Raw genomic sequence first — 26,223 nt, 5'->3', positions numbered from 1 at the left:
CGGTTTGTTCTCTTTCACTTCCTTAAGCTTACTTCTTATAAGTTTCTTACACAGAGAGCGTGTGAGCTTGTTCTATCTCATCTATTCAACACATGAAATGTAGTAATTGCTAGTGTTGAAGGAACCTTGAAAAATTGTAGTATGATATGTTCAATTAAACATAGTATTTGTGAGGAACGTAAATTTAATGTTGATGAATCATGCAATGAAATATCAATGGTAATTGTGAACCAGTTTACTTTGTAGCGTATGCATTGTAACAAGGATTGCCTGGAATAAAAATTTCGTAGATGCTATAAGAACACACAGAAAAAAAAATCAGCTATTTTATTTAGAATTTTATGTTGCATTACAGTTTTTGCCTATGTTATTGAGAAAGACAAATTAATTTAGAGATATGATGTAACGACAAGTTACAAATAATATATTTGAATTAGTTATAGTTAAACTTCATAAAATTAATTAAATGTATCCTATAAAGATTTCAATGAGAACCACAAGCATTATGTATAGGCTAAAGCATATATATTGAACCATCCAACACAAAACATCATTCATATTCTTTGAATGATTTTGAGTCAGAGTCACAAATAGGGGAGAGAACTCTTAGTAGTTGACACCCTAACTTTGTGCCTCTCAAAATCCTACATGACAATTTCAAATCACTCTAAATCTTTACAGCAGGTTATTTGTCAAGTTCTCTAAGGACAGGTCCCCGTGTGGCTGCTTAGCTTATTTTAGCTAGTGGTTGCTGCTCAACTTTTTGTGCAACAATTTGTAGAGTTGGTGACCCCATGGATAATCAAATTTGCCACTTGTTTTTAAGCAGTCCTCTTACTTGACATTTTAAAATAAATTTTTATTTTTTAATAATATTTGTTGCGAATACAATTTGGATGCAAAATTGACGGCAAATAAAGAGGAAAAAAATGGAGAGAACCCTTCGTGTCATATTTTTCAATAAGCAGTTGCTGCTTCTTTCTAGCCCCTCCTTTTTGCTCTATCTTATTTTCAATTGTTAAGCAGCAGCCGCTCCACAAAAGTAGGAAAAGATTCCAAATTTTTCGTTCCCTGTAATTAAAAAATTACATGGGGACATGGGGTAATTGTAACTAATGTTTTGAGAACCACATCATCAAATATGATGCCACATCAGCATGTTTTTTTGTTAAATTGACCAAAAAGATCCCAACAAAAAGTTAGATTGTTAGTTGTGGACTAGACAAACTTTTTAGATGTAAGCAATGCATTCATTCACAAAAATGATTAACACTAACTTTAAAGTCACAACTATTAGTACTATATTATTAAAAATAATTAAACATTAAATCAACAAATGCTATCACAATTATTAAAACACGCTCAACTACTAGATCATTTCCCCTATAATTTTGATTGTGATAAACATTTCATTTTCAATATATAATGCAAACAATCCTCTAAAATAAAAACATCCATCAATAACCATCATATAATGAGACATTGAAATTCACTCATACTTCCTCACAGACAACACCAACTATATGAGAATGCTAAATTGAGTGATAATGCCCGTATCAAACTCAAAAACAAAATACTAATTTCACGTAAGGCATTACCAGATATATTGGATTCTTTTTCTCAGATGCTACTAGATACAAGCCAACAAGATGTTTCCCTAAAACAAAAACTTACTGAAAACAAAAATATTTGAAAAATTATTCTTGTGGAAACAATTAATTTTTTTCAAATTTTCAATAAAGCGTGGTCAGAACCACTGAAAACTTTTCAACTCCTTTTTCTTTGTATGTTTGACAGCAAACAGCATATTTGTCTTAGATTTTCTTACATTCTTTGAATGGGATTCTAGAAGAAGAAAAGACTGGAGGGCCTACAGTTTTCCCAGTGGTTCCAAAGCAAAGATATTATATTTCTACCACTCTACCTACAATTGTATGCTTGATATGCCTACTTTCAGCAGTAGCGTTGTGAAAAAAAATATTACATAGGAGCTAAGTGTCAGAATATACAACCTCAAAGACACTAACAAAATCAGTTGTATCAACACTTCGGCTGTGCATTGAAAAGAAAAGTCAAACAATATTTATCACATAGAAAGATCTACATTGGGTCAAGAGACCAAAGAGTTACAAAAATTTATACATTATTCAGTATCAAATGATTTTTTTGTAACAGGAGCTTTCACTGGAGTTCCAAATATATACAATGGCAATCAAAAAGTATGTGCTTGCGGTTATAATTGCTATTGGCATGACTTCCAAAACATTGGGTGGAAGCATGAAAAAGTTTACCATCACCATTGCTAGCAGAATCCCTCCCTGTTTTCTCACGGAGGATCCTTTGATCGTGTAAAAATGCCCAAACAGGATATTGCACTGAGTATGGTAAATAAAGAATCACTGAGAATTAGAATGCACCTAGAGACAAAATATGCCATCAGTTCCTACAATTAAAAGCATTTTTTAACATGTTATTTTCTCACTATAATGGGGCCACCTTTACCACCTCTAAAATCACTTCATTAGCAATGTTAGCAACCTTGCTGTACATTTTTTGTGTGGGGTCACCGCTAGCTTCTTTCCACTCATTACACTGATTAATAATCTCGTCCTTCTTGTGCTGAAAGTGTCTTATAATTACATCTTTAAAGCTAGGATCTGGGTCTCTAAGAGCACCAAGAATAGCAATTTTCAATGTATTGTATCTGTGGTTACGATTTTCTCCTTCAGCTGCATCACGAGAATGTGCCCAAGTCTCATGTCCTGGCTCATTGTAGAAGGGTTCTGCTACGAATATCAAACTCTGAATAGAAACAAGAACTTGCAAAAGAGTTGATTTCCAGGGTTGCCAGCTGGGACCATCCCAAGTTCCAAGCAAACTCAAGCATACCTTTCCATCTGCATATAAGTTTGGATTAAACCGCACTTTTCCACATCCTGTTGTAAGGAAATTTACTTTTGGAGGCAGTTGAGGGTAGTCTGTCCATAGAATGATTTCAAATGAGCAAAAATTATTATATAACAGGCAGGATGGAACAAAATAAAAAGGCTCTATCTAATGGCGTGCTTTTAACATTATTTGTAGTGTTCAAAGATGTAAAATAAAACTAGCACATTAACACCAATTAAGAAAGCTCCATTGCACAGAGTATTTATACAGTTATCTGCTTGTGAACTGTTATGTTCCTCAAACAATATATTTTTTTGTCAAATGTAAGAGGCAATTTTGATATGTGTAAGGCTCATGATTTTTAAAAATGTGTATTTATTATTTTTATAGTTCCACGGGGTTTGGGGATGTTTCCTTAGGGGGACGGGGAAACATGTTTTGGGGATGGGGGTACTCGGGGCCTAAGTTTGGAAATGCCGGGGGATGGCAGCAGGGGGCGGGGGGGGAGCGGTGCTGACATAATACATATAGTACGTGTATAAGGAGAAGTAAACACATTGCAATGATAACATTATTTGTAGTGTTCAAAGATATAAAATAAAACTAGCACATTAACACCAATTAAGAAAGCTTCATTGCACAGAGTATTTATACAGTTATCTGCTTGTGCACTGTTATGTTCCTCAAACAATATATTTTTTTGTCTAATGCAAGAGGCAATTTTGATATAAGTGTAAGGCTCGTGATTTTTAAAAATGTGTATTTATTATTTTCATAGTTCCACGGGATTTGGGGATGTTTCCTTGGGGGGACGGAGAAACGTGTTTTGGGGATGGGGGTACTTGGGGCCTAAGTTTGGAAACACCGGGGGGATGGCAGCGGGGGGCGGCAGGGGAGCGGTGCTGACATAATACATATGGTACTTGTATAAGGAATAAGTAAACACATTGCAATGATTGCAATGAACTTTGAACAATGAGTTATAAGTAGAAACTAGAAAGATTGTGTTGGAGTATCTTAAAAAGATCTAACCCTAAAGATAGTAGAAGCTCTAATTAACTTACCCCTATCATTTCAGCTCAAGGTATAGAAATAATAGCATAAATCTATTTCGATTTTGTCGTCATGAAAAACATCTTTATATGTGTAATGACCACTCTAGACGATCTTTTATTTTTTAACAAGCATAAGAACCATACAAACTAAAACAATGCTTATCTCTGCTATTAAGTACTGATAACGATTACAAGCTGATACAAATGTTGGAACAAGGTAGCACATTGAAAAGACACTTTCTAGATTGCCCCAAATTGCATGAAACTAGCATCCAATAGAATACAATAAATGAAAATACCTTCTAAAGGCAGCTGAAATGATCATTGTAGGTCCGAATACACATTTTGGTTTAAATTACTGTATACAACAATGAAGGTCTGATACAACTGGAAAATATGTTGCAGGTCTGAATCATCACCATTGTAGGTCCAAACAACTCCTTAAAGCCTCCTAAAACTCACTCTATGCAACCATGTTCACCCCAAAATGATGCCAAACAGCCTGAGATAGACTCAACCATACCAATCAGTATGAAAAAATTGCAAGTCAGTTTGCAAGTCCCCTCCAAGGTTGAGGGATGTCTGGGAGTCTCGGGGACGTTTGGGAATCCTTTTTGGTGTTTCTAACACAAGAAACTTTTGGGAAACGTCCCCGTGGTGAGGAAACATCTTGGAGATGGCGGAGGAAACTTGGTGGCGGTGGAGGGACGGCAGAGGGACGTTCTCTAGGAGTCCATGCGTCTCGGGGATGTCCCCTTCTTGGAAACACCTACATTATCAGAAAGGACATGTCCCCATGGAACACTGATTATTTTATGGTCATTGCATGACGGCCTTTAGTAGTTACTAATTTCAATGTGTAAAGCTACACTTAAAAGCTTGTAGAACAAGGAAACCCCTACAATGTTCTAGTTGGTCTGAGTTGATGAATACAACTTTTATAACAATACTATGGAAAGAATACTGTTATGGTCTAGGATGTCTGGTTCGCCTGTCTTGGCCCTTGGTTCTGGTCCGGTTTGACCTGGGTTTTGGTCCGGGGCCGGTCTACTTGTGGTCCGAACAGGGTCTGTGACCACGGGGGCTGGTTCAAACGGGAAGAACCAAGTTCAAACCCAGGCTGGACCCAAGGGAATTTTGCTGGACCACAAGCGAACCTGGTGGAAAAGTACCACAAAAAAGGTTTTTTTTGCAATTTAATAAAATTTTGACATCCACAACCGTAAAAAGTGGATTTAGAATAACTTATGTTGGGTTTTATATCTCATTTGGTGTGCAAATAGATTGTTTTCTCTTGAGCTGGAGCAAATAGGTGGTTGAGCAAAAGTTTGGTCGAGCAAGAGGGACGTACAAGATTCATTTGTGAAGCTTGATCAAGTGTTGTGCTTCATTCCTACTCCTTTAGAAGCTTCTATTGGATGAAAGATGTGAATTTTTTTTGTTTTATTTTGTTTTTGTTTAATTTTTTTCATTTCTCTTTGATTCATAATTGTCCAAAAGATCTACCTATTTTTTTCCATTCTTTTGTTTTTATTTTGAATGTGTATAAAATTTCTTGCCATAGGAACTACAATGGCATCTACCTCTTCCTCCATAGGTAATAATGAAAAACAACCAAATTCTGATTTTCCTTTGTGGAAGTATGTTGATATATAAGACCCCTTCCAGAAGGTGGGGGATTCTATTGAAAATGTCGGGATTGTGATAAAGAAAGGAATAGTTCATATTTTAGGGTAGCAGGCCATTTGTGTGGAATACCTAAAAGAGGAGTCAAGAAGTGCCCTAGAAAAAAAAATGCTCCTATATGAAATGAGACAGTATTAAAATATATCATGAAGCAAGAAGAGGCAAAGAGAGAGAAGCACATAGACAAAATATGCCCACTAAAAAAAATCAACGGAAATGCAGCCCTCATCTTTGAATATTGTGATAGAAGACCACCCTTTTTATACTACTGTCGCTAGCCCTGACACTGAAACTCAAGCACTCGTTCCACGCAAAAGAAAGGGACTTTTGGAAACTTCATTTCAAAATGAGAGTCGGGACATTGTCGACGAAGATATAGCAAGATGTATATATGCAAATGGGTTGCCTTTCAGTGTTGTTTGCTCCCCATACTGGAAGAAGATGCTGAAAAGTGTCAATGAAAGGGTATAAGGGCCCTAGTTATGAGAAGATATGCAACACCTTGTTGGAAAGAGAGGTCAAGGGGGGTGAGGATGCATTGAAGCCCATAAGGGATTCATGGAATTAGACAGAGGTATCCATTGTTTCAGATGGGTGGAAAGATTCAAGAAACCATCCCTTGATCAATGTTACAGCGGAGTCCCCTAAAGGGGTAATGTTTTTGAAATCCATGGATTGTGAGGGGCAAGTAAAAGATGGGCAATTTATTGCTGATATTCTCATCTCTGCCATTTAAACAGTGGGACCTAGAAATGTTGTTCAAGTCATAACCGACAACGCAAAGAATTGTAAAGCTCCTGGTTTGTTGGTTGAAAAGCGATATCAGCATATCTTTTGGACACCTTGTGCGGTCCACTCGCTCAATCTTATGCTACAAAAGATTGGGAATAAAATTGGGTGGATCAAAGATGTGGATAATATGACATTTTTTTTATAATTTTAATTTACTTTGTCTTCATAAGGTCGCTAGTAATTTTATAACTTTAATTTAGTTTTAATTGTGTACTTTGTCTTGTCTTCATAGGTTGCTAGTTCATCTGCATCAGAAAGAAATTGGAGCACATATTCTTTCATCCACTTAGTAAAGTGCAATAGGTTGCAATCAAAAAGAGCAGAGAACTTAGTATATGTGCATTCCAACTAGCGTCTCCTTTCACACAAGCAGAATGAATACAACGAAGGGGAGTCAAAGAAGTGGCATATGAATGCAGAGCATACGGACTTGGATGCTTCCACTTCTTAGCTTGCAGTTGCTGCATTGGAGGACTTGGACAGCCAGAATATTATTGGTGCAGCTGATCTCATTGGCCTTGGCAATATTTGTGAATCAACTAATGCCACTGAAGAAGAAGAAGAATCCATTAGATGATTTAAACTTAGTACAAAGTTCCAATTGTTGCAAATTGAATTTTGAAACAATGATACTTGAACTTGATATTATCATTTTAATATTTTGATGTTGAACTTGACGTATATGATGCTATGATGGTATGATCATGATGCTATGATTACAAGTTTATGGTGTTTTTGTTGTTTATATGATATTATGTGGCATTCTAATCTTAATTCATGCTTATAGGGTGTATATATATGTGTGTGTGTGTGTGTTTTTGTACTAACGAGCCCAAACCCCATTTCAAAAATTTTGCCATACTGGGGAACCACCCGAAACGGCAACCTAGTTTATGGTTTTAGATTTAGAAAATGTATCCCATATGGAGAGGATCCACTCTTTTGTAAACCAACTTATTTTCATATCACAAGTATATGCAATTTTTACCACATCATCTGGATTTTAAGATGCAATAAATATTTTTAATTTGCAGGTGCCTTCATTTATTTTATTATTCTGTACTTGTGCTTGCTAATGCTGCAAGTATGCTAAGAGCTATGTTCTGAGCTACGAGACTGCCTTTTGAAGAGGGTAAAACTTTTTTTGCTTTAGTGTCAGACTGAAACTTAACCTTTTCGTTAAAAAAAAGAGAAGTATTTCCAACCATCAAGAAATCATCAACTCTAGAACAGTATTGAAGTCATATAGGTGCAACAATTTACTGTAATTCGATTTTGGTAGAGTATAATTTTCAATTGAAGAATCTAATTGAAATGCTATTTTATTTTTCTAAAAAGATTCTGCAAGATTTCAAATAATATAATTTCAAACAGGCTGGTTAGTGAGATGGGAATGGAGTTGTAAATCATCCAATTTGTACACTTTGGGATAGTTGCAAATTGCAACAAAGAGTGGAAACGAAGGTGCACAAGCAATTCGAGTTTGTGTTTTGGTCTTCACCCGAAGTTCATAAATAAGGTATTGTTTGATATTGTTCCCTTAGATGTGAGTAATACGAACTCTTGGGAGTATATATTCACATTGAATGGAAAAAAGTATGTTTTGAACTCCTATGAAGAAAGGTCAAAGATTGCTATTGCTAGCACTTCAAACTGTAGAAGATTGATACCTCAATGTTCAACAAGCGCATGACGAGGCCACTGCTGAAGCTGAAAGTAAGCTTCAAAAGAAGCGCATGTAATATCCCCAAAGAGGCATAAAGGAAAAACAAAATTATCTCCAAAAATATGCAACAGAAAATTCCGAAATTCTATTGGCAAATTAAAAAACCATCAACAAACTCAGATCTAGAATCAGAATATGTATCTAATTTTTCTGCTAATTTATAGAAATTTCTGGGTATTTCTAAGGTATAAAAAAATTACAGAAAACACTCTAAATCTGCCCAGAATTTTCATACATCACTTACAGTATTTTTTTCTTTTTTTTTTTGAGATGGATATGACCTGTAGTATGCAGATTTATGCTCAAATACCTCAGAAATGTCTTCAAAACCCTAGCCGCCCTTGCCAAAACCCTCAGAAAACCAGCCCCAGGTCTCACAATGGCATCCCACTTGTCCTTTCTGATGTTTGCTTCAATTATGCTCAGAAACATGCAAACATATTGTTGTAGGTTGTCCAAATCTGATCCTGATAACTCTGAATCACAACTCCAAAATGGCCTCCAAACCTAATAAGGAAATGCAGCTCTAAAAATGATGTGCTAGGGTATCGCAGGCCAAAGCCCTTTCACCACAGCACACCCTTTTGAATAGGGGAGCCCACATGTCTCTTTAAAACCAAGGATACTAAAGTGTTTCAAACCTCAAGCCAAAGATTGTAGCAGCAATACAGAAAAGACTGAACACATGATGAGCTCCAAAAGAACCCTAATATGTTATATAATGACCTCAATTCAATGCTCCAAATAAAAGCCCCAAAAATGAGTCAATGGGCTCCCTAAATTCCAACGCGCCCTTGAGCTTTTGGCACATGTTTAATAAAAATCACTTAAAGTGCATGCCTCTTACCGCTTACGTCATTAAACTCAAAAGGGGGAATTATTAAGTATTTAGGCTAAGAGTCGCTTCAATTGCATAAAAAGTTGTGCCTGCAACTTAAGATCACTTAAGTTACATAAAAAGACATGCACACAACTTAAGAATAGAATAGAGTGCAAGCCAAAGACAAACACTTACTCAATAATGCTCTGTGTCCTCTTCCTCTTGGGTAATCCAAGGCAAGGACAGCCAATGCATCATTAAGCCTCATGGCTTGAGTTCGGGACAACACAGTTCTCACCACCCAAAGAATGCTTGCCTCGAGCATTTGTAGACTAGGATGCTAAAGAATCTCCTCTCCTTCCCATGTTGCATCCTCCGAAGGCAAGTTTTTCCACTTGATGAAATATTCAAATATAACTTTACTCCTTAGCTTCTTCTCTCTTTCTTGCAAAATTGTTTCTAGAAAGAGTATCAACTTACCTTCTTCATCCATACGAGCCAATTCTGTAGAAGTAATCACTTGCTGTCAATGAGCCTTTTTGAGCCATGAAACAAGGAACACATTTTAGATTTTGCTTGTAGATGGTAGATCAGACTCATATACTACTTCACCAATTCTTTTAATTACCTTGAAAGGCACATAAAACTTTGGTTTAAGCTTTTCCATTCCTTACTTTCGATGAGGATTGTCTATAAAGGTTGAAAACCCAAAAATACCATGTCTCCCACCTCAAAAGAACTCTCAGCTCAATGGTGATCAGCATATTTCTTTTGCTACTCACTTGAACTTGGAGTGTCTCACCCTTCATGAGTTCTCCAATCTTACTCACAGAAGCAAAAAATGACAACCATTTTTCTTACCTTCATCTAGCATCAAATTTCCTAGTGTGATTATTTCTATTTGGTCTTTAATTTTAGTGAAATGATAGCTTGGTGAATGTGTCCATTGTCCTTCACTGTCCATGTTGGCCTCTCCTAGATCTGTCATGTGCGAACTTGAAGACTCCTCATGGTTGCAAACTGGCCCATGAATAAGGTAAACAATCTTGGAGCAAACGTGTTTGAATGTTTCTTGGTCATCCTTTACATGGTGTGTACCCTCATGAAGTTTTGTCCAGCCATTGACAAGGAAGCTAAAGAGATGGAGATTGTGTGGCTCATTTCAAGCAAATCTCAATCATGTTGTAGATCTCCATCATGCATCCTATGAACAAGAGGATGTATCAACAAGTCAATCCCAACAAATAAATCATCACATACTGTTGCAAATAAATCATCACATACTGTTGCAAATGGTTGTCATTGATGTCAACATATGGTTTTCTAAGTTAGTGATCCAGAATATGTTTCCCGAACTGTTTGGTGCTCCAGAAGTGGTGCTTCGGATGATATCAGTGCTAACTAGTAACTGATAGTGTTGGTTGTGATCCGGATTTCTCCGTTTTCTGTTAGAACTCATTTCTTGTTTTGCTAAGTTTAGAAGTGCTATTTTGGGTCTAGTCCGATCCAAAATTGGAGATTGTGTAACGAAATTTTTTGTAGCATTGTGATGGATGTGTAATGTGTTGATTTGACCAATGAAGTGTGTTGTGATGTGGTCCACTTCTCATTCCTTTCCACCACGGGAATGTTTAGTGCTGACCTATTTCAAATTATGTTTGGCCGACTTGGAAGGTTATGTAGTCAAAGCACATAGTATAAGTAAATGATGATCAGAATGAATGATGTATGGAAGATATGCGAGATTGAAAAGCTAAATCCAACTGATGTTTGATATGAGAAGTTGTGCGAAGGTGTGCAGCGTGTTGATAAACACCGGAGGCTGTTCCGGCTGTTTGTGGCAGTTGTATCACAATGGTGGATTTTTGTTTCTTTCTTCCTCTTCTGGCAGTGAGCCCTCCTGCGGTGAGCATTTTGACAGTGAGCCACCCTTTGTAAAAATCACCTTAACCGGTGTCACCCTAACAGGTGTTCTATATTGAGAACTAACATTCTCTATGGTTTTTCCCTTCTTGGATTTTTCACATCATATATGGTGTTCATTGTGTATGATTTCTTTGTGTATATGTGTGCTTTCATGTTTACATCTGCTCATAGTAAATAATTCATATGGTGGTTATTCCAGATCTGTGAAAGAATTAAAAAGTTTTATTGACAACTGATTCAACACCCCCCCCCGCTCTCAGTTGTCTGAGCTTTCAACAATTGGTATCAGAGCTTCAGTTCCTTGGAAAAGAGCTTAAACGCTTGAGGTGGATCCAATGGCACATAAACTAACTATTCCTATCTTTGAGGGATCCGACTATGGCTTCTAAAAAGTAAAGATGAGAGGTTACATGATCTCCTTGGGTTACAACACTTGAAAGTAGTATAAATTAAATATGTATTGCCGGCAAATGGTCTTACTACTCTGGATGAGATTCAAACTTGTGAAGAGAATGAAAAAGCAAGGTATGCAATCTTTAGTGCTTTATCAAAAACTAAATTAACAAAGGTTATTTCATTAAATACTGCTTATGAAGTTTGGGAAAAGTTAAAGGGAAATCTATAAAGGAAATGACAGAGTTAAATTATCAAAGAAATTGACTGCTAAGCACAGATATGAGAACTTGAGAATGGAAGGAGAGGATATAACAAGTTCTTTTCAGAGGGTTGACAATGCAGTAAATGAAATCAGAGAAGTTGACGGCACCTTAAATGATGAAGACATAATGGAGAAGATCTTGATGACCCTACCAAAAAGCTACAATGATAAGATCTCTACTATTGAAGAAGTCTATGATCCGAAGTTCACTAGGGAATAACTGTTGCACTCTCGCCGCATTTGAGATGAGGAAGTTTGGAAAAGACAAAGCTAAATCTAAGACAGCCTTTAAAGTTGCTGAGGAAGAACCGGATGATGAAAGCTCATATGAGATGGAAGCAAATTTTGTGAGGAAACAAAAGAAAGGCACCGGCAAATATAAAGGTATATTACCCATTAAATGCTTTAGATGTGGAAAGATTGGTCACATAGCTACTAGATGTCCAGAAAAAGGAACAAGACAAATATTTAGAGAAGGTAAAGGAAAGTCTAATAAGAAAGCCTATTATGTTAAAGATGATGCTGATATTTCAGATGATGAATCAGAATATGAAGTTGACTAATTTGTTATTGGTAGAAAAGAATGTACCTAAGATTGATGTTTCTGAGACAGTTAAAACTATTGCTATTGCTTTACATGCTAGGAGAGATAAAAATAATTGACTGATTGATAGTGGATGTTCAAATCGTATGACGGGTGATAAGAGTAAGTTTGTAAAACTTGAGAAATATGATGAAGGTTCTGTTAGGTTCAGAGATGATCAGACAGCACAAATTGTAGGAATTGGCTCTACTACCTTTGATGGAAAGCATAATACTGACAATGTTTACTATGTGAAAGGTTTTTGCATCATAATTTACTAAGTGTTGGACACCATGTTGTTTTTCAGGGTGGTGGTTGTGAGATCCGGAAGAAATTTGGAATTGTTATTGCAGCAAGGAAAAGAACTGGTGGAAACATGTATCTGCTAGAAGTTACAAGACATTGTTTGTTATCTCAGTTCAATGATAGCTAGCTCTGGCACAGAAGGATGTGTCACATTAACTTTGACAATTTGGTAAAGATTGGTTCAACTAGTGTAGTAAGAGATTTACCAAGGCTGACCAAACCGGATAACAATATTTGCAAAGAACGTCAAGAGGGAAAGCAGACAAAAGGAACATTTAGAGGTAAGGAACAATTTTCTACCAGATTGTTGGACTTGGTGCACACAATCTTATGTGGTCCTACCAGAACAAGGAGTATACATGCTCTTAATTGATGATCATTCTAGAATGACATGGGTTGCATTTTTATAAGAAAAATCAAAGACATTAGAAAAATTCAAAATATTCAAGGCAAGAATTGAGAATGAAGTTGATAAAAGAATTAAATGTTTAAGATTTGACAGAGGAGGAGAATTTATCTCTGATGAGTTTAACAATTTTTGTGAGAAACGTTGAATTAGAAGACAGTTATCTGCCTCGAAGACACCATAGTAGAATGGTGAAGTGGAAAGAATGAATAGAACTATACAAGAGGCACCCAAAACAATGATCAAAGAAGCAAGACTACCAGAGGTTTACTGGAGAGAAGCTATACATACAAAAGTATACACCCTTAATAGAATTTTATTTCGGAAAAGATATGGGAAGACATCATATGAACTATGGCATGGGAGGATTTCGACAGTGAAGTATTTCAAGGTATTTGGAAGCAGATGTTATATCCAGAGAGATGAGGATAATCTTGAAAAGTTTGACAACAAAGCAGATGAAGGCATATTTCTAGGATACTCTACAAGGAGCAAGGCATACATGTGTTACAATAAAAGATTAAACAGGATTGTTGAAAGTGCAAATGTGAAGGTTGATGAAGACATTTCTATAGATTCTAATAAATTGGCAGGATATGAATCAAACGAGTCCTCCGTTGACAAAAGAAGGGAAGCGGAAAATAAAGAAAAAGAAATGAAAAATGAAACTCAAGATGCTTCGGCAACTACATCAAAGACCCCAAGGTATGTACAGAGGAATCACTCCAAGGATCAAATTATTGAAAACAAGAATAGAGGAATTATCACAAGAAGTAAAGCGGCTCAAGAACAAGTTTTGTTATGTTTACTTTCTGAAACTGAACTGAAATCAGTAGAAGAAGCTTGCAATGATCAAAATTGGATGAAGGCAATGAGAGAACTAGATTAGATTGAGAAAAATCAGACATAGGAACTTGTATATAGACCAGTAGATAAAAATGTAATTGGAACAAAGTGGGTATTCCAGAACAAGCTGGATGAAGATGGAAAGGTTGTAAAAAACAAAGCAAGGTTGGTTTGCAAGGGTTACACTCAAGTTGAAGGTATTGATTTTGAGGAAACATTTGCTCCAGTTGCTCGGATGGAAGCTATTAGGATTTCTTGGCTTTTGCAACTTTCAAGGATTTTAAAGTTTATCAGATGGATGTAAAATCAACAATTTTGAATGGAGAGCTGAAAGAAGTTTATATTGAACAACCGGGAGGATTTAAGTTGAGAGATGATCTGGATATTGCTTGCAGATTGAAGAAGGCTTTGTATGGATTGAAACAAGCTCCTAGAGCTTGGTATAGAAGGCTAGACAAATATTTGATTGGTCAAGGTCTTCAAAATGGATCAGCTGACAATAATCTTTATTTCAAAGTCGATTCAGGTAAAATCTTAATTGTTGTAGTATATGTTGATGACATAATATTTGGGGGAAATGATGATATGTGCAGAAGGTTTGTTGGTGAGATGCAGAAGGAATTTTTGATGTCCATGATTGGTGAGTTGAATTTCTTTCTGGGATTGCAAATGAATCAAAATAGCAAAGGAACTTTCATTTCTTAGTCTAAATATGTCAAAGAGTTGTTAAAGAAGTTTGGGTTGGAGAATTCCAAACCAATGTGTACACCTATGACCAACGGATGCACGTTATCAAAAGATGATAGATCTCCTAAGGTTGATGCAAGTACAGATCAATGATTGGAGGACTGTTATATTTGACTGCAACCAAACCAGATATCATGTATGTTGTTTGTTTAGCAACTAGATTTCAGCGAGAACCAAAAGAGTCACATGTTATTGCAATAAAAAGAATTTTCAGATATTTGAAGGGAACATAAGAGTTTGAATTATGGTATCCCAAAGATTCAGATTTTACTTTGACAGTTTCTACATATGCAAATTAAGCAAGAAATGTTGATGACAGAAAAAGTACAAATGGTGGAGCATTTTTCCTTGGCTCTTGATTAGTTGCTTGGTCAAGTAAGAAGCAAGATTCTATGTCTCTATCCACTACTGAAGGTGAATATATTGCAGGATCTTCGTGTTGCACGCAGGTGCTTTGGATGAAACAGACCTTGAAGGATATTGGCGTATTGTTTGATGACCCTTGATAACACCAGTGCAATAAACATTTCTAAGAATTCGATACAGCATTCCAAAACAAAGCATATATCTATTTGATATCACTTCTTGAGGGAAAAAGTGTTGGATAATGAAGTAAGGCTTGAATATGTACCTACAAAAGAACAGATTGCAGATATCTTCACAAAGGCGTTGTGTAAAGATACCTTTGAATATCTCCGATAGAAGTTAGGGGTATTACCCCCTCCTAGTTTGAACTGATGTGCATTTGGTTGTGCATTGGTCCAATATGTTGCACGATCATTCTTGTCTGGACCGATGCTTGGGGGCTTCCTCTCGGGGGGAGCAGAGTAAGTTTCGTAGGGGGAGATGTGTCCGCCTTTGTCCTTGATGTCAAAGGGGGAGTGTGCAAAGTTGAAGAGATAATGATGATGCAGAAAGAGAGCTTTTGTTTGTTCTTGATGGATGTTGCCATCAGTGACAAAGGGGGAGATTGTTGCAAAAGTGAGGGTGTTGATGTGTTTGTAATGGTTGTCCTTGATGTCAACATATGGTTTTATAAGTTAGAGATCCGAAATATGTTTCCTAAACTGTTTGGTGCTCCGGAAGTTGTGCTTCGGATGATATTCAATACTGACTAGTAATTGATAGTGTTGGTTGTGATTCAGATTTCTCTATTTTCTAGATATGTTGTTTGCTTGAACTCATTTCTTGTTTTGCCAAGTTTAGAAGTGCTATTTTGGGTCTAGTCCGATCTGGAATTAGAGATTGTGTAACGGCATTTTTTGTAGCATTGTGATGGATGTGTAACGTGTTGATCTGATCGATGAAGTGTGTTGTGGTGTGGTTCACTTTTCATTCCTTTCCACCACAGGAATGTTTAGTGCTGACCTATTTCACCTTATGTTTGGCTGACTTGGAAGGTTATGTAGTCAAAGTGGATAGTATAAGTAAATGATGATCAGAATGAATGATGTATGGAAGATATGCAAGATTGAAAAGCTAAATCCGACTGATGTTTGATGTGAGAAGTTGTGTGAAGGTGTGCAGCGTCTGTTAAACACCTGAGGTTTTTTTGGCATTGTTGTTTGTGGTAGTTGTATCACAATGGTGGATTTTTTTTTCTTTCTTTCTCTTTTGGCAGTGAGCCTTTCTGGGAAATGAGCCCTCCTGCAGTGAGCCACCCTTTGTAAAAATCACCTTAACCGGTGTCACCCTAACAGGCGTTATATATTGAGAACTAACATTCTCCATGGTTTTTCCCTTCTTGGGTTTCCCACGTCATATCTGGTTTTCATTGTGTATGATTTCTTTGTGTATATGTGTGCTTTCATGTTTACATCTTCTCATGGTAAATAATTCATATGGTGGTTATTCCAGATCTACAAAAGACTTAAAAATTTTAATTTACAACTGATACATCCCCCCTCTCAGCTGTCCAGGCATTCAACACATACATCACGCCTGCTCCTACTTAAGTATAACTGATTTTTTATCCCTATATAGGGGATGGAAAATATGCTACCAAAGGTGGAAGTAGCTACATTAAAGACCTGCTCTCCCACGTCTCACACCATTTCATGTGAATGTCCATGATCTTGAAGAATAGGATCCTTATACCCTAGTCTAAAGGGTATAACCTTCATCCCTCCAATATTGTTATGGTTTTCCTGATAAATTTGCAATTCCTGCTCATGGTGATCAATCTTAGTCAAATCAATCTCCAGAATAGCATAACTATTATCTTGCATATCAGCATCAAATGGTTCCATCTTTTCCATACATTGCAAATCATCATTACATAGTTCAAGTACTTCCATAGCTGGAAATTGGTTGGGTGTTTCTCAGACATCATTTGCTATTATTGACACATCTTCAACCCACAATACCGTTTCTTCATAAGGGATGCTATTGTGCTGATCTTGGACCTCACTACCTTTTATCATTTAAGTGTCCTCTTGTTCTTCTTCTACATCTCGTGACTCTGATTTGCTTCCTGCTCTACTATCACAATTTCTTTCTTGACCGGCTCTTGTGATTCTGAATCTACTGTACTCTTCACTATTCCAGGTTCCACCATCTTGGGCTCTCCCTATCTCAAGAATGATTCTTTTGGCTCCTACTCCTTGATCTGATCTCCTCAGCAAATTTTGAATCTTCCTCTTTTTTCTCCCTCTTCTTATGTAGTTTCCTGTCAACAACTCATAATACTCAACAAAAGACGTCATAATGGATGACAGAATCGAATCCCATATGTTTAGTGTGATATCTATCCAATTCTTTATTAAAGTCTTCTATCTTCTCTCATTTTTAAAATTTGGCTCTGAATCTGATGGCCATTGAACCCATATGTCATGTCCCCATGTGAAACATTCAATTTATCTACAGTTTTGAATAAGTGTTTTATTAACACTATTCTAATAAATAACAGTTATTAAATATTGGATTAATTTATAAACAATTAATAATTTGAAAATTATAAATAAATGTTAAGTATTAATAATTTTATTGTGGTAGGCTTCCAAGGCCGACGTGGTTCTTTTTTTTGAGGCAGTTTTCTATAGCCAACTTGGAAGCGGTTCTTCTTTTGGCCAATTTGAGCAAGCTTACCATATATATGAGTTTGTCGATGGTTTTTAGGCAAGCTGGTTATCATTGTTGGTGCATGAATGCATGAAGCTGACAAGGATGAAACCCCTAGAAAGCAACTACAGGTAGGACGTCAATCCACCTGTAGCTCCTCATTTCTATCACTTTCCATCACTCGAAAGTCACTAGGTTGTACATGATTTCAAGTGAGCAAGGTTTAAAGGGCGAGTTAACTTGAAGGGCAAAAGCAAACCTAAAGGGAGTGATTTATTCTTCCTTTGATGTGTGTCATTTGACACCAGCAAAGTGAGAGTGTGAAAGGAAGAGATTTCTGGGTGGAAGACCTTGCATGGGCATCATTCCAGCTGTGTGGGAAGGTGTACCATGTAACCTGGGCCATATTTCTATAATCAGATTACAAAGTGTGTAGTTGAACACCTCATGAGCAGCAAAATTGTAGTCCTCCAGATCTGTAAGGTTCTATCCATAACATTGGAAGACTATTATTATCTCTAATTTAAGGTCTTGGTTGTATGATTCAATCACCAATTGTTGAATGTATAAACACCGAATGGAATGGAACTAATGTCTCGAAATTAGTATGAACTGTGTTTTTGGATGTCAGAAACTTTCAAAGTTGGGAGCACTATTTGAGATATTTTTTATTTTGCAAATATATCTGGTAAGATTGGCTGGAGGATATTTCAGTGGCCTTGGAGCTCTCTGACCTGCCAACCTGTGAGTGCTTATGAGTAACAGGGAACAATGTTATCAGCTGTGTGAGAAGAAGAGAACTACTATGGGGGATGGAGGAGAAGAAAACCCTTAGGAGTTCTTCAAGGAGACTGAAAAAGTGGCCATCAACATGAGAGAAACAATGGGAGAGATCGTCCAACTATTAAAAGGATTGGGCCAGCAGCTGAGCAATGAGAAACCTATACAAAATAAAGCAAAGGGAAAGGGAAGTAGCTCAAGTGGCGAGAAAACTTCAACCAACACAAACTTTCAGGATCAAGCTTTTGGAAAAAGAAGCAGCGGTAAATGTGGAGGAAGTGTCAAGATTTCATGATGCTTACTACTCCTTAAGCGATGTTATTTATGCAGATATGACTTTCAGTGACTTTTATGAGATGAAGAAACCAACAAGACATGGGAGGAAAGGGTATAAAGGAAGGAAGGCCATTCAACATCGATTCATAAAGATTACTATCCCAACTTTTGATGGATCTGGTAGTACATCAGCAAGGGCCTGGTTGCAGAAATTGGACACATACTTCTCATTAAATCCGATGCTTGAAGAAGAGGCTATCAAATTTGCCACCTTGCATTTCGAAGGGGTAGCTCATGAATGGTGGTATCGTGGAATGATAACTCAAGGGCATGATATGATAACATCTTTGGAAAGTTGAGTGATATGATAGGAGGGATTGTGAAGTTCACTTTAGGGAATTAGCACAGCTGAAGCATGAGGGTAAGGTGGAGGACTTTGTAGCAGAATTTCAAAGACTTACAGTCATGGTTCCTGATGTAACTGAGAGAAGACTCGTAGTTTTATCTGTAGAAGGCTTAGTTGAACCTCTTAAGGGGTTAGTAAGGGCATTTGACCAAAGCACATTGCAAGAAGCCATCACAAGAGCCCCTCCATTTGGAAAATTAAGTGACTGGGTACAGATTTAATTCCAAGAAGGCAGCAACTCATATTCTGCCCAAGAGGTCTTTTCAAAAGAATACTCTAATCCCCAAGGTATCACCTTCCAGGCCAAGTCAGAGATAACCAAGAATGAGCTACAAAGGAAGAAGCTATGCTTTACATGATGAGAGCCTTGGCAACCAGGGCATAGGTGTTTGGGTAAAGGGCAAAAACATTACATAGTGGTAGTTTCTGATGGTGATACAGAAAATGAGAATGCTGAACTTGAAAAGAGGTAGAAGAGATGGAGCATGAACACCAAGGAGAAGAGCATGCAGGGGTTACACTTGCAGCACTTTCAGGAGCACCACGATATAATGCTTTCCAGGTTAGAGGAAATGACGAGACAAAAAGTACCAATTCTTCTTGATAGTGGGGCTACATATAATTACATTGATGAAGAATTGGTGAATAGAGTGGGCCTAAAAGATGCAAATTTTGAAGGGTTTGATGTTAAAGTTGCTAGTGGGAATTTTTCCTTGTACTAAGGAAATTCCCCAAATGGAGTTGACAATGGAGGAGTACAAAATGAAGGATGATTTCTATGTTATCAGCATGGATATGGAAGTGGGTTCTAGGAGTTCAATGGCTGTACTTAATTGATAAATATGAACACAGCTGTCATACCATGGAGTTCCCTTTCCAACACAGTGGAAATAAGGTAGTTCTCATGGCCTATCTAACAAGGGGCCCATGGAAGTTTCAGCTAAGAGAATGGAGCAAGCTTTTCCCAAGGACCAAGTAATATGGGCAGCTGAATGCTTAATTACAGATACACAACCTTCAAACGATAAGAGATCCAACAATGTAGCAATTCGGTCCATTTTGGGCAAGCATGGCAAGGTATTCAATGATATTCCTCCTGGACTACCACCAGATTGGGGTTTACAGCATATAATTGAGTTTGAGCAAGGAGCTGTAATGTCCCCTTTTGGGATTGCCCTAAATCTTGCCCTAAAATCACAAGTTCCATTAAAATAAGAAATGTAAAATAGTTAGAGTTGTAACTTTACCAATTAAAATGCTTTAAGCAATATAAATCCTCGTCCTGCAGTCATATTAGACAACATTTGATATATAATTCATAAGATCAATTATTTCCAGTGTTCCACGAAGTTTCCTGGCTAGGGGATGGATTTTAGGGACAAGGGACCAAGGGCCTAAATTTGGAGACGGTGAGGGGACAACGGCGGACTCGATGGTGGGGAGGCAGAGCTGATATAAAAATAGAGGTGAATTGAAATCTCCAAGGCAAAATCGGCAATATAACATCTCTATGAGTGCCCCATGAGAGGCCAACTAGTTTTCACAAAGTTAAAGGTTGCAATTAGTATGTAATGGCATGTGACATATAGCAAGTGACCAAGCGGCATCCCAGCCAGAGGTGGTGGAAGTGGTGGTGCTATGGGGGGACATTCCCCACAAGTCCCCAAGTCTTGGAAACGTCCCCCTATAGGGAATGCGGGTTTTGGGGGGGGGGGCGTGTCCCCATAGAACATTGATTAAAAGCACACATACATATATTAATAATAATCATAATCCATCGGATAAATCATGTAATACCTATGTTCAATTTTTACTATCAAACCATAATAAGGGTTGAATGAGGGAACAAAATAGGGTGCCCAAAGCAACCCTCACACTTGGCCCAAGAGTGTACTTAATACCTCCTTGGCCCACAAGTTGCAGACACATCAGTCATCCACCATGGGGCGGCCTACCTAGTGCGGGTGCTCATGTCTATCCTCCCTATTCGTGTCACCTTATTCACCTATCTATGATTGTGACTTCAACAATTAACCATCATAGAGGTTAAGGAGCAAACCGCAATAGGGAGCCCGAAAATCCTCCTATCTAATCCCAAGAGCAGATTTAATACCCCCTTTGCTGACATGTGGCAGACACGTCAGTCATCCATCATGGTGTGGCCTACTTGGAAGGGGATCTCGTATCTACTCTCCCTCCTTGTATTTCCTTCTCTTCTCTACATGATTGCTTGTTGGGGAAACAAGTAATCTAACGATTAAGGAAAAGCATTTCATATCATGGCCTATACAAAATATAAGAAATTATATATACAATATATTATCATATTGCATACCAAAACACTTTGTAAAAATACAAGTTATTGCAGATTCCCTTAAGTGTGCTGAGTGCAGATTAGATATTGTAAACAACATCCTAATCACATCAATGAAACTATGAATATGAAATGCACAAAACAACATAACAAACTCAAACAAACATTATGCATCTCCTTCATTTCATTCCATCATTTTTCTTTCTCCTCTAACTGATGTTGCTCTCAAATAGATGTGTACAAAAATGTCAAAGCAAAGGCAAATTGACAGAGTAATCACGAGGATAATCGAAAGATCATGGTTTTAGAAAGAGAAATGAGAGTCCAATTAATAGATTTTCAACATCAATTGGATGGACAAGATCAAAGAGCAAATGACAAACACGATCGAATGTGAAGGCCAGTGAAGTGGAGCCAAATGGTCAAGTGTTATTTGGAAGTGGAGAGGGAAATGGCATGTTAGTAGAATTAGGTGGATGGAAATGAGGGAGGTGGAAGAGTAAGGTGGAGTGAAGGGGAGTTAAAAGTGGAGAGGGAAGTGAAGTTAGAAAAATAGAGTGGAATTAATAATTAATTCCCTCATATGTTAGCAAATTAGTCAATTAAATAAATCAAGTTATTTAATTGTGGGAAAGAGGGTAAACGGGGTAAATTAACAAATGTACTTATTTTGAAGTGTCTACACTTCCTTTTCCTAATTCCATCTTCCTTCATGCCCTTCTCCAAATGGGGGCTGCTATACATATAATCCTCAAAGGGAGGGTGAAGAGTCACACCTCTTGCCACCTTCCCTAAAAGGATGGATCCCCTTAGGGACATCTCCTTTCATAAATAAACATAACTTCCAATCGCCCCTCTTCTCTTTATGATAATTTCTGCTTTTATTTTCTAATTTTCTTGATTACCAAATATATATTCAGATCATCCCATGCCCCTCTCCAAATGAGATTTCTCTCCTTTTTATATCTCCCTTTGTGGAGGGAGTCACAACCTTTCACCAGTAATGTCCTTTTGAAATGGTTACAACCCCTTCATCCTAACCACTGCCTTAAACCTTAATTTAATTTTAATTAAATATCTTTTCTTTTAGCAAATTGCTGCCCTTGTTATTATTTAATTTATTCTCTAGTCAACTCTTCTATAGAATCACGGTTCTTAATCCTTCTATATGTTAGCACCTTGTAAAAATTAGTTCATACACCTTGAAGACTGTAATCATCACCTCTTTATAAATTTTACACTGATCTAGTCCTATGCTACTCTGAGCCGAAAATGGATGTAGGGTGCATCAAAACTGCAATGTGACTCTAGTATGGGTACGTTCTGATCTGTAAGGCGGTGCTCTTAGTGGGGGCATGACAGACAATAATGTTCAGCTTCAGAAAACTGCTTCATTTTTTATCTTGCTGGGAGAAGGACCAGCTCATTTTTTATCTTGCTTACAGCTGTGGAAGAAGTAATCATCATCCCTACTTTGCTCGTCCTTTGCTTTGAATCTTTCAAACTTCAAAATGTGAAAGAAAGGGCAGATTTCCTTTCCTTGGTTCTCTTTCGTCATGGTGAACACACATCAATCTTGGTGCATTATCTTCTTCTCTTCACCAAGATTACCCACTCCAACTGAACTGAAGAAAGGTCAGTCACTCTTTCCTTAGGAGACATTTTCAGTTTCAACTCACAACTTCAATCTGAAGGAAGAAACCATCCATGCTTTTCTTTGGATCAAAATGGAGATATCCCAAGTGTGGCCAACTGAAAATCACTTCCCAACATGTAGAATCTGTCAGACAACAGTAATGCTCCTTCAAAAATTTATGGTACTTTCCAAGCATTAGTTTATGCTTATAATAGGTAAAGCTTATTTTGTACTCTGAAATAAGTGCAGCTTTAAGAGTTGTTGAACAACCAGGGATCCTCCTAAATCAATAGATAGCACCTTCTATGCCCTTGTTAATGTCCATGGTGCATAAATGTCAATTTTTACTTTCAAAAACATGCAGTATCAAATGTTGAGTTCTATACATTTAGATAGTCATTTGAAATAAGATTTTGAGTGTGAATTTTATGATCTGAATTAAACAACCTAAATCAAAAGTAGATTTGCAAAATACTTTTCACTTGTAACTCACTATTCAATAATCATTATAGACTTCCAAGTCAGGTAGAAATTAACCTCAAGAATTGATAAACAGTTCATCTATCAAACCAAAGTTTCCAATGTCTGCACTTCTGCAAGTCAGATTTATAGGGCATTCAGTCACATTTTTGAAGGAAGAGAGGAAGTATGTTAATGTCCTCAAAAGGCCAATATAGGTCAATGGATCTCAAAACAACATTCAGTTATTTTAGAGAAGTACTAGGGTAATGAAAACTTAGATTGAGAAGAAACACTAGATACCACACACTAATGAAATGTGAACATAAGAAGAGGGGTTAAACATATAGACGAGTTAAACCCCAACCCAATGAAGCTAACGAGGAATGAAGTGGGATCCGTGACCAAAGACCAAGGCTATCACATGTCCATCGCAAGGGTCAGGTAGACGAATCAATAGTATCATTAAAGTGGATGCGAGAACACTCATAGGGAAATACCCAAGGCTATGTGGCCATGTTCAGAAATCACACAAGGTCTAAAACTTCCAAGGCCAAATAAAAAACCAATAATGTGAGCTTGCTTCTAGGATTCAGTCTGCTGGCAAGTAGCAAGCTCTCCATGCTAAAAGAAAGCAAAACCTAAGCAACCAGAGCGAATACATTTGTTGGGGTACCCTGACAATAGTACAGAATACACCACCTCACTAACACGTCCAAACTGTTTCTGAACTAATAGCATCCAATGCATTTATTGCCTACAGGGCATGCGATGAATAAGGAGGAAAAGGACCTAAACATGAAGGTGATAATGTCTAAAAAAATGCAAAGCACCACAAATTAGAATAGTGGGAGAAAATGTACACAGAACTGCTCCAGTCTCTGCGAAGAAATCAAAATCTTACCCAGATCCCAGAGTAGATAAAGACCTAGAAATAGAGTGCCCCTCAATCTCCCCTTCAATACTGATGGTAGATTTTGTAAACAAGTTTTAAAGCATGAATTTCACCAATATTAAGAACTTTGATATTGTTGATGATATCTAATAAATCCATATTTCAGATTGTATAGTAAGCAGAATTTGTGATCTCAAGTAGTGAACAACCACACTAGTTTGTGAAAACATACTGAGATATTATAAATTTTAGAAAATAAAAAAGAATATTCAAGTCTTTCAATCAAAATCTTAGCCAGATCCCAGAGTAGATAGAGACCTAGAAATAGAGTGCCCCTCAATCTCCCCTTCAATACTGATGGTAGATTTTCTAAACAAGTTTTAAAGCATAAATTTCACCAATATTAAGAACTTTGATATTGTTGACGATATCTAATAAATCCATATTTCAGAGTAAGCAAAATTTGTGACCTCAAGTAGTGAACAGCCACACTACTTTGTAAAAACATAATGAGATATTGTAAATTTTAGAAAATAAGAAAGAATATTCAAGTCTTTCAAACTCAAGCTGTATTTCGAACAAGAAACAAGTATATATTTGGTAGTCCCTTATTAAAAAAACAACAATGTTTGAAATATCTCTTGGAATAGGATAAAAAAAGCTTGCGTAGGAAGACAACTGGTAAAAGGAGGGAAAAGATCTAAATTGAAAGATAATAATGTTTTAAAGCCCCCTTATAAGAGTATGACAAAGGCACTTTATATTATTATGTTGAAATCTTAATATTTTGTGGAAATGAACTAACTATTTGCCAGCTAACTATTTGCCAGATATATAAAGTTTATTGAGCGATATACATATTTAAAAAGATGAAAAAGATAAAATTTATCTTATTTTTTGCCAAGCTGACAACTGATTTACTGAACAAAAAAGCTCTTTAGCCTATACCATTCTAAGAAAACCTGTACAAATTGACAACCAAATAGACAAACCCCACTATGAAAATGAAGAAGAGATAGCTGTACACATAATTAGATGGGTGTTTAAATTACTGATAAAAAGTTCTGACCATCAATGGCCTGGAGATCTTGTATATCCATCCATGCAGGCCTATGGATGAACAGACCCAATGTTCACCAAATTTATTGATGAATAGACACTATATTTTACTCTTCATGTTGTATGGAAAAAATGTAGACTCCGTACACTAAAGATATTTCATATTAGCTAAAAACCACAACTAAGCTCAGGTGGGCACCTCAAATTTATAATTGAAATATTATAAAAATCCAAAACCCACAATTTTTGGGCTTGTTATGGGAAAGCTCTCCTCCTATGTCTTCTCAATTTTCAAAGCTTTATTTGATTCCATCTACTCTCTGACTACGCATTTTAATTGAAAAAGAGAAATTCACAGCAATGCCAACCTATAAATAAAAAAAGCATCTGCACCATGACACATCATTTTTATGATATTTTTTATAGCAAATTACTAATGTGCTACATTATAGTTTTATGGTTATTTTTTGGCTTTTATTTTATACATGAGAGAAGTCAATCCCTCCCATTGTATTATATAATGTTTGAAAACTACATAGTAACGAGATTACCAAATGCTCGTTAAGTGCACAGCAAGACTATTCCAAAAGGAGCTAGTGATCACAAAACCAATATACAAATGACTGAACTATAAGCTTGAAAAATTCTTGCTTAAGATAAAGAAGACCCATGTCTCAGAAATATGGGGAAACAAAACAAATTCATTGATAAAACATTAACCTTCCAGATATATCAGCTTTCAGAACATCATGGGTGATGGGATGATTACATCTGCAAAGGTGGTAGCACCATATTCAACCCAACCATCCTAAACTGACTGCCTACTGCGAGATATGACCTGGAGTAACTGTTTCTGACTGCAAGAGTGTTTCTGGGGAGAAAAGGCTCCAACGGAACA

The 26,223-nt window shown here is 36.9% G+C and overlaps 1 protein-coding gene across 3 annotated transcripts in view; it reads right to left on the bottom strand.

Annotated features, from left to right (window-relative positions):
• Positions 1-2,055: 2,055 nt before the first annotated feature.
• LOC131032870 (uncharacterized) overlaps positions 2,056-26,223 on the bottom strand; it is a 33,874-nt gene continuing 9,706 nt past the window's right edge. For all 3 annotated transcript variants that reach the window (XM_057963953.2, XM_057963955.2, XM_057963954.2), the window contains exon 6: positions 2,056-2,978. In XM_057963953.2, the coding sequence (XP_057819936.1) occupies positions 2,482-2,978 (497 nt within the window). In that variant the 3' untranslated portion in view covers positions 2,056-2,481. The remainder of the gene's footprint in view (positions 2,979-26,223) is intronic.

Source organism: Cryptomeria japonica, chromosome 4 (assembly GCF_030272615.1).
Source record: "Cryptomeria japonica chromosome 4, Sugi_1.0, whole genome shotgun sequence".
In the NCBI taxonomy this organism is placed as follows: Eukaryota; Viridiplantae; Streptophyta; class Pinopsida; order Cupressales; family Cupressaceae; genus Cryptomeria; species Cryptomeria japonica.
The sequence above is the reverse complement of the archived record's forward strand: the minus strand, read 5'-3'. Positions and strand labels throughout refer to the sequence as shown.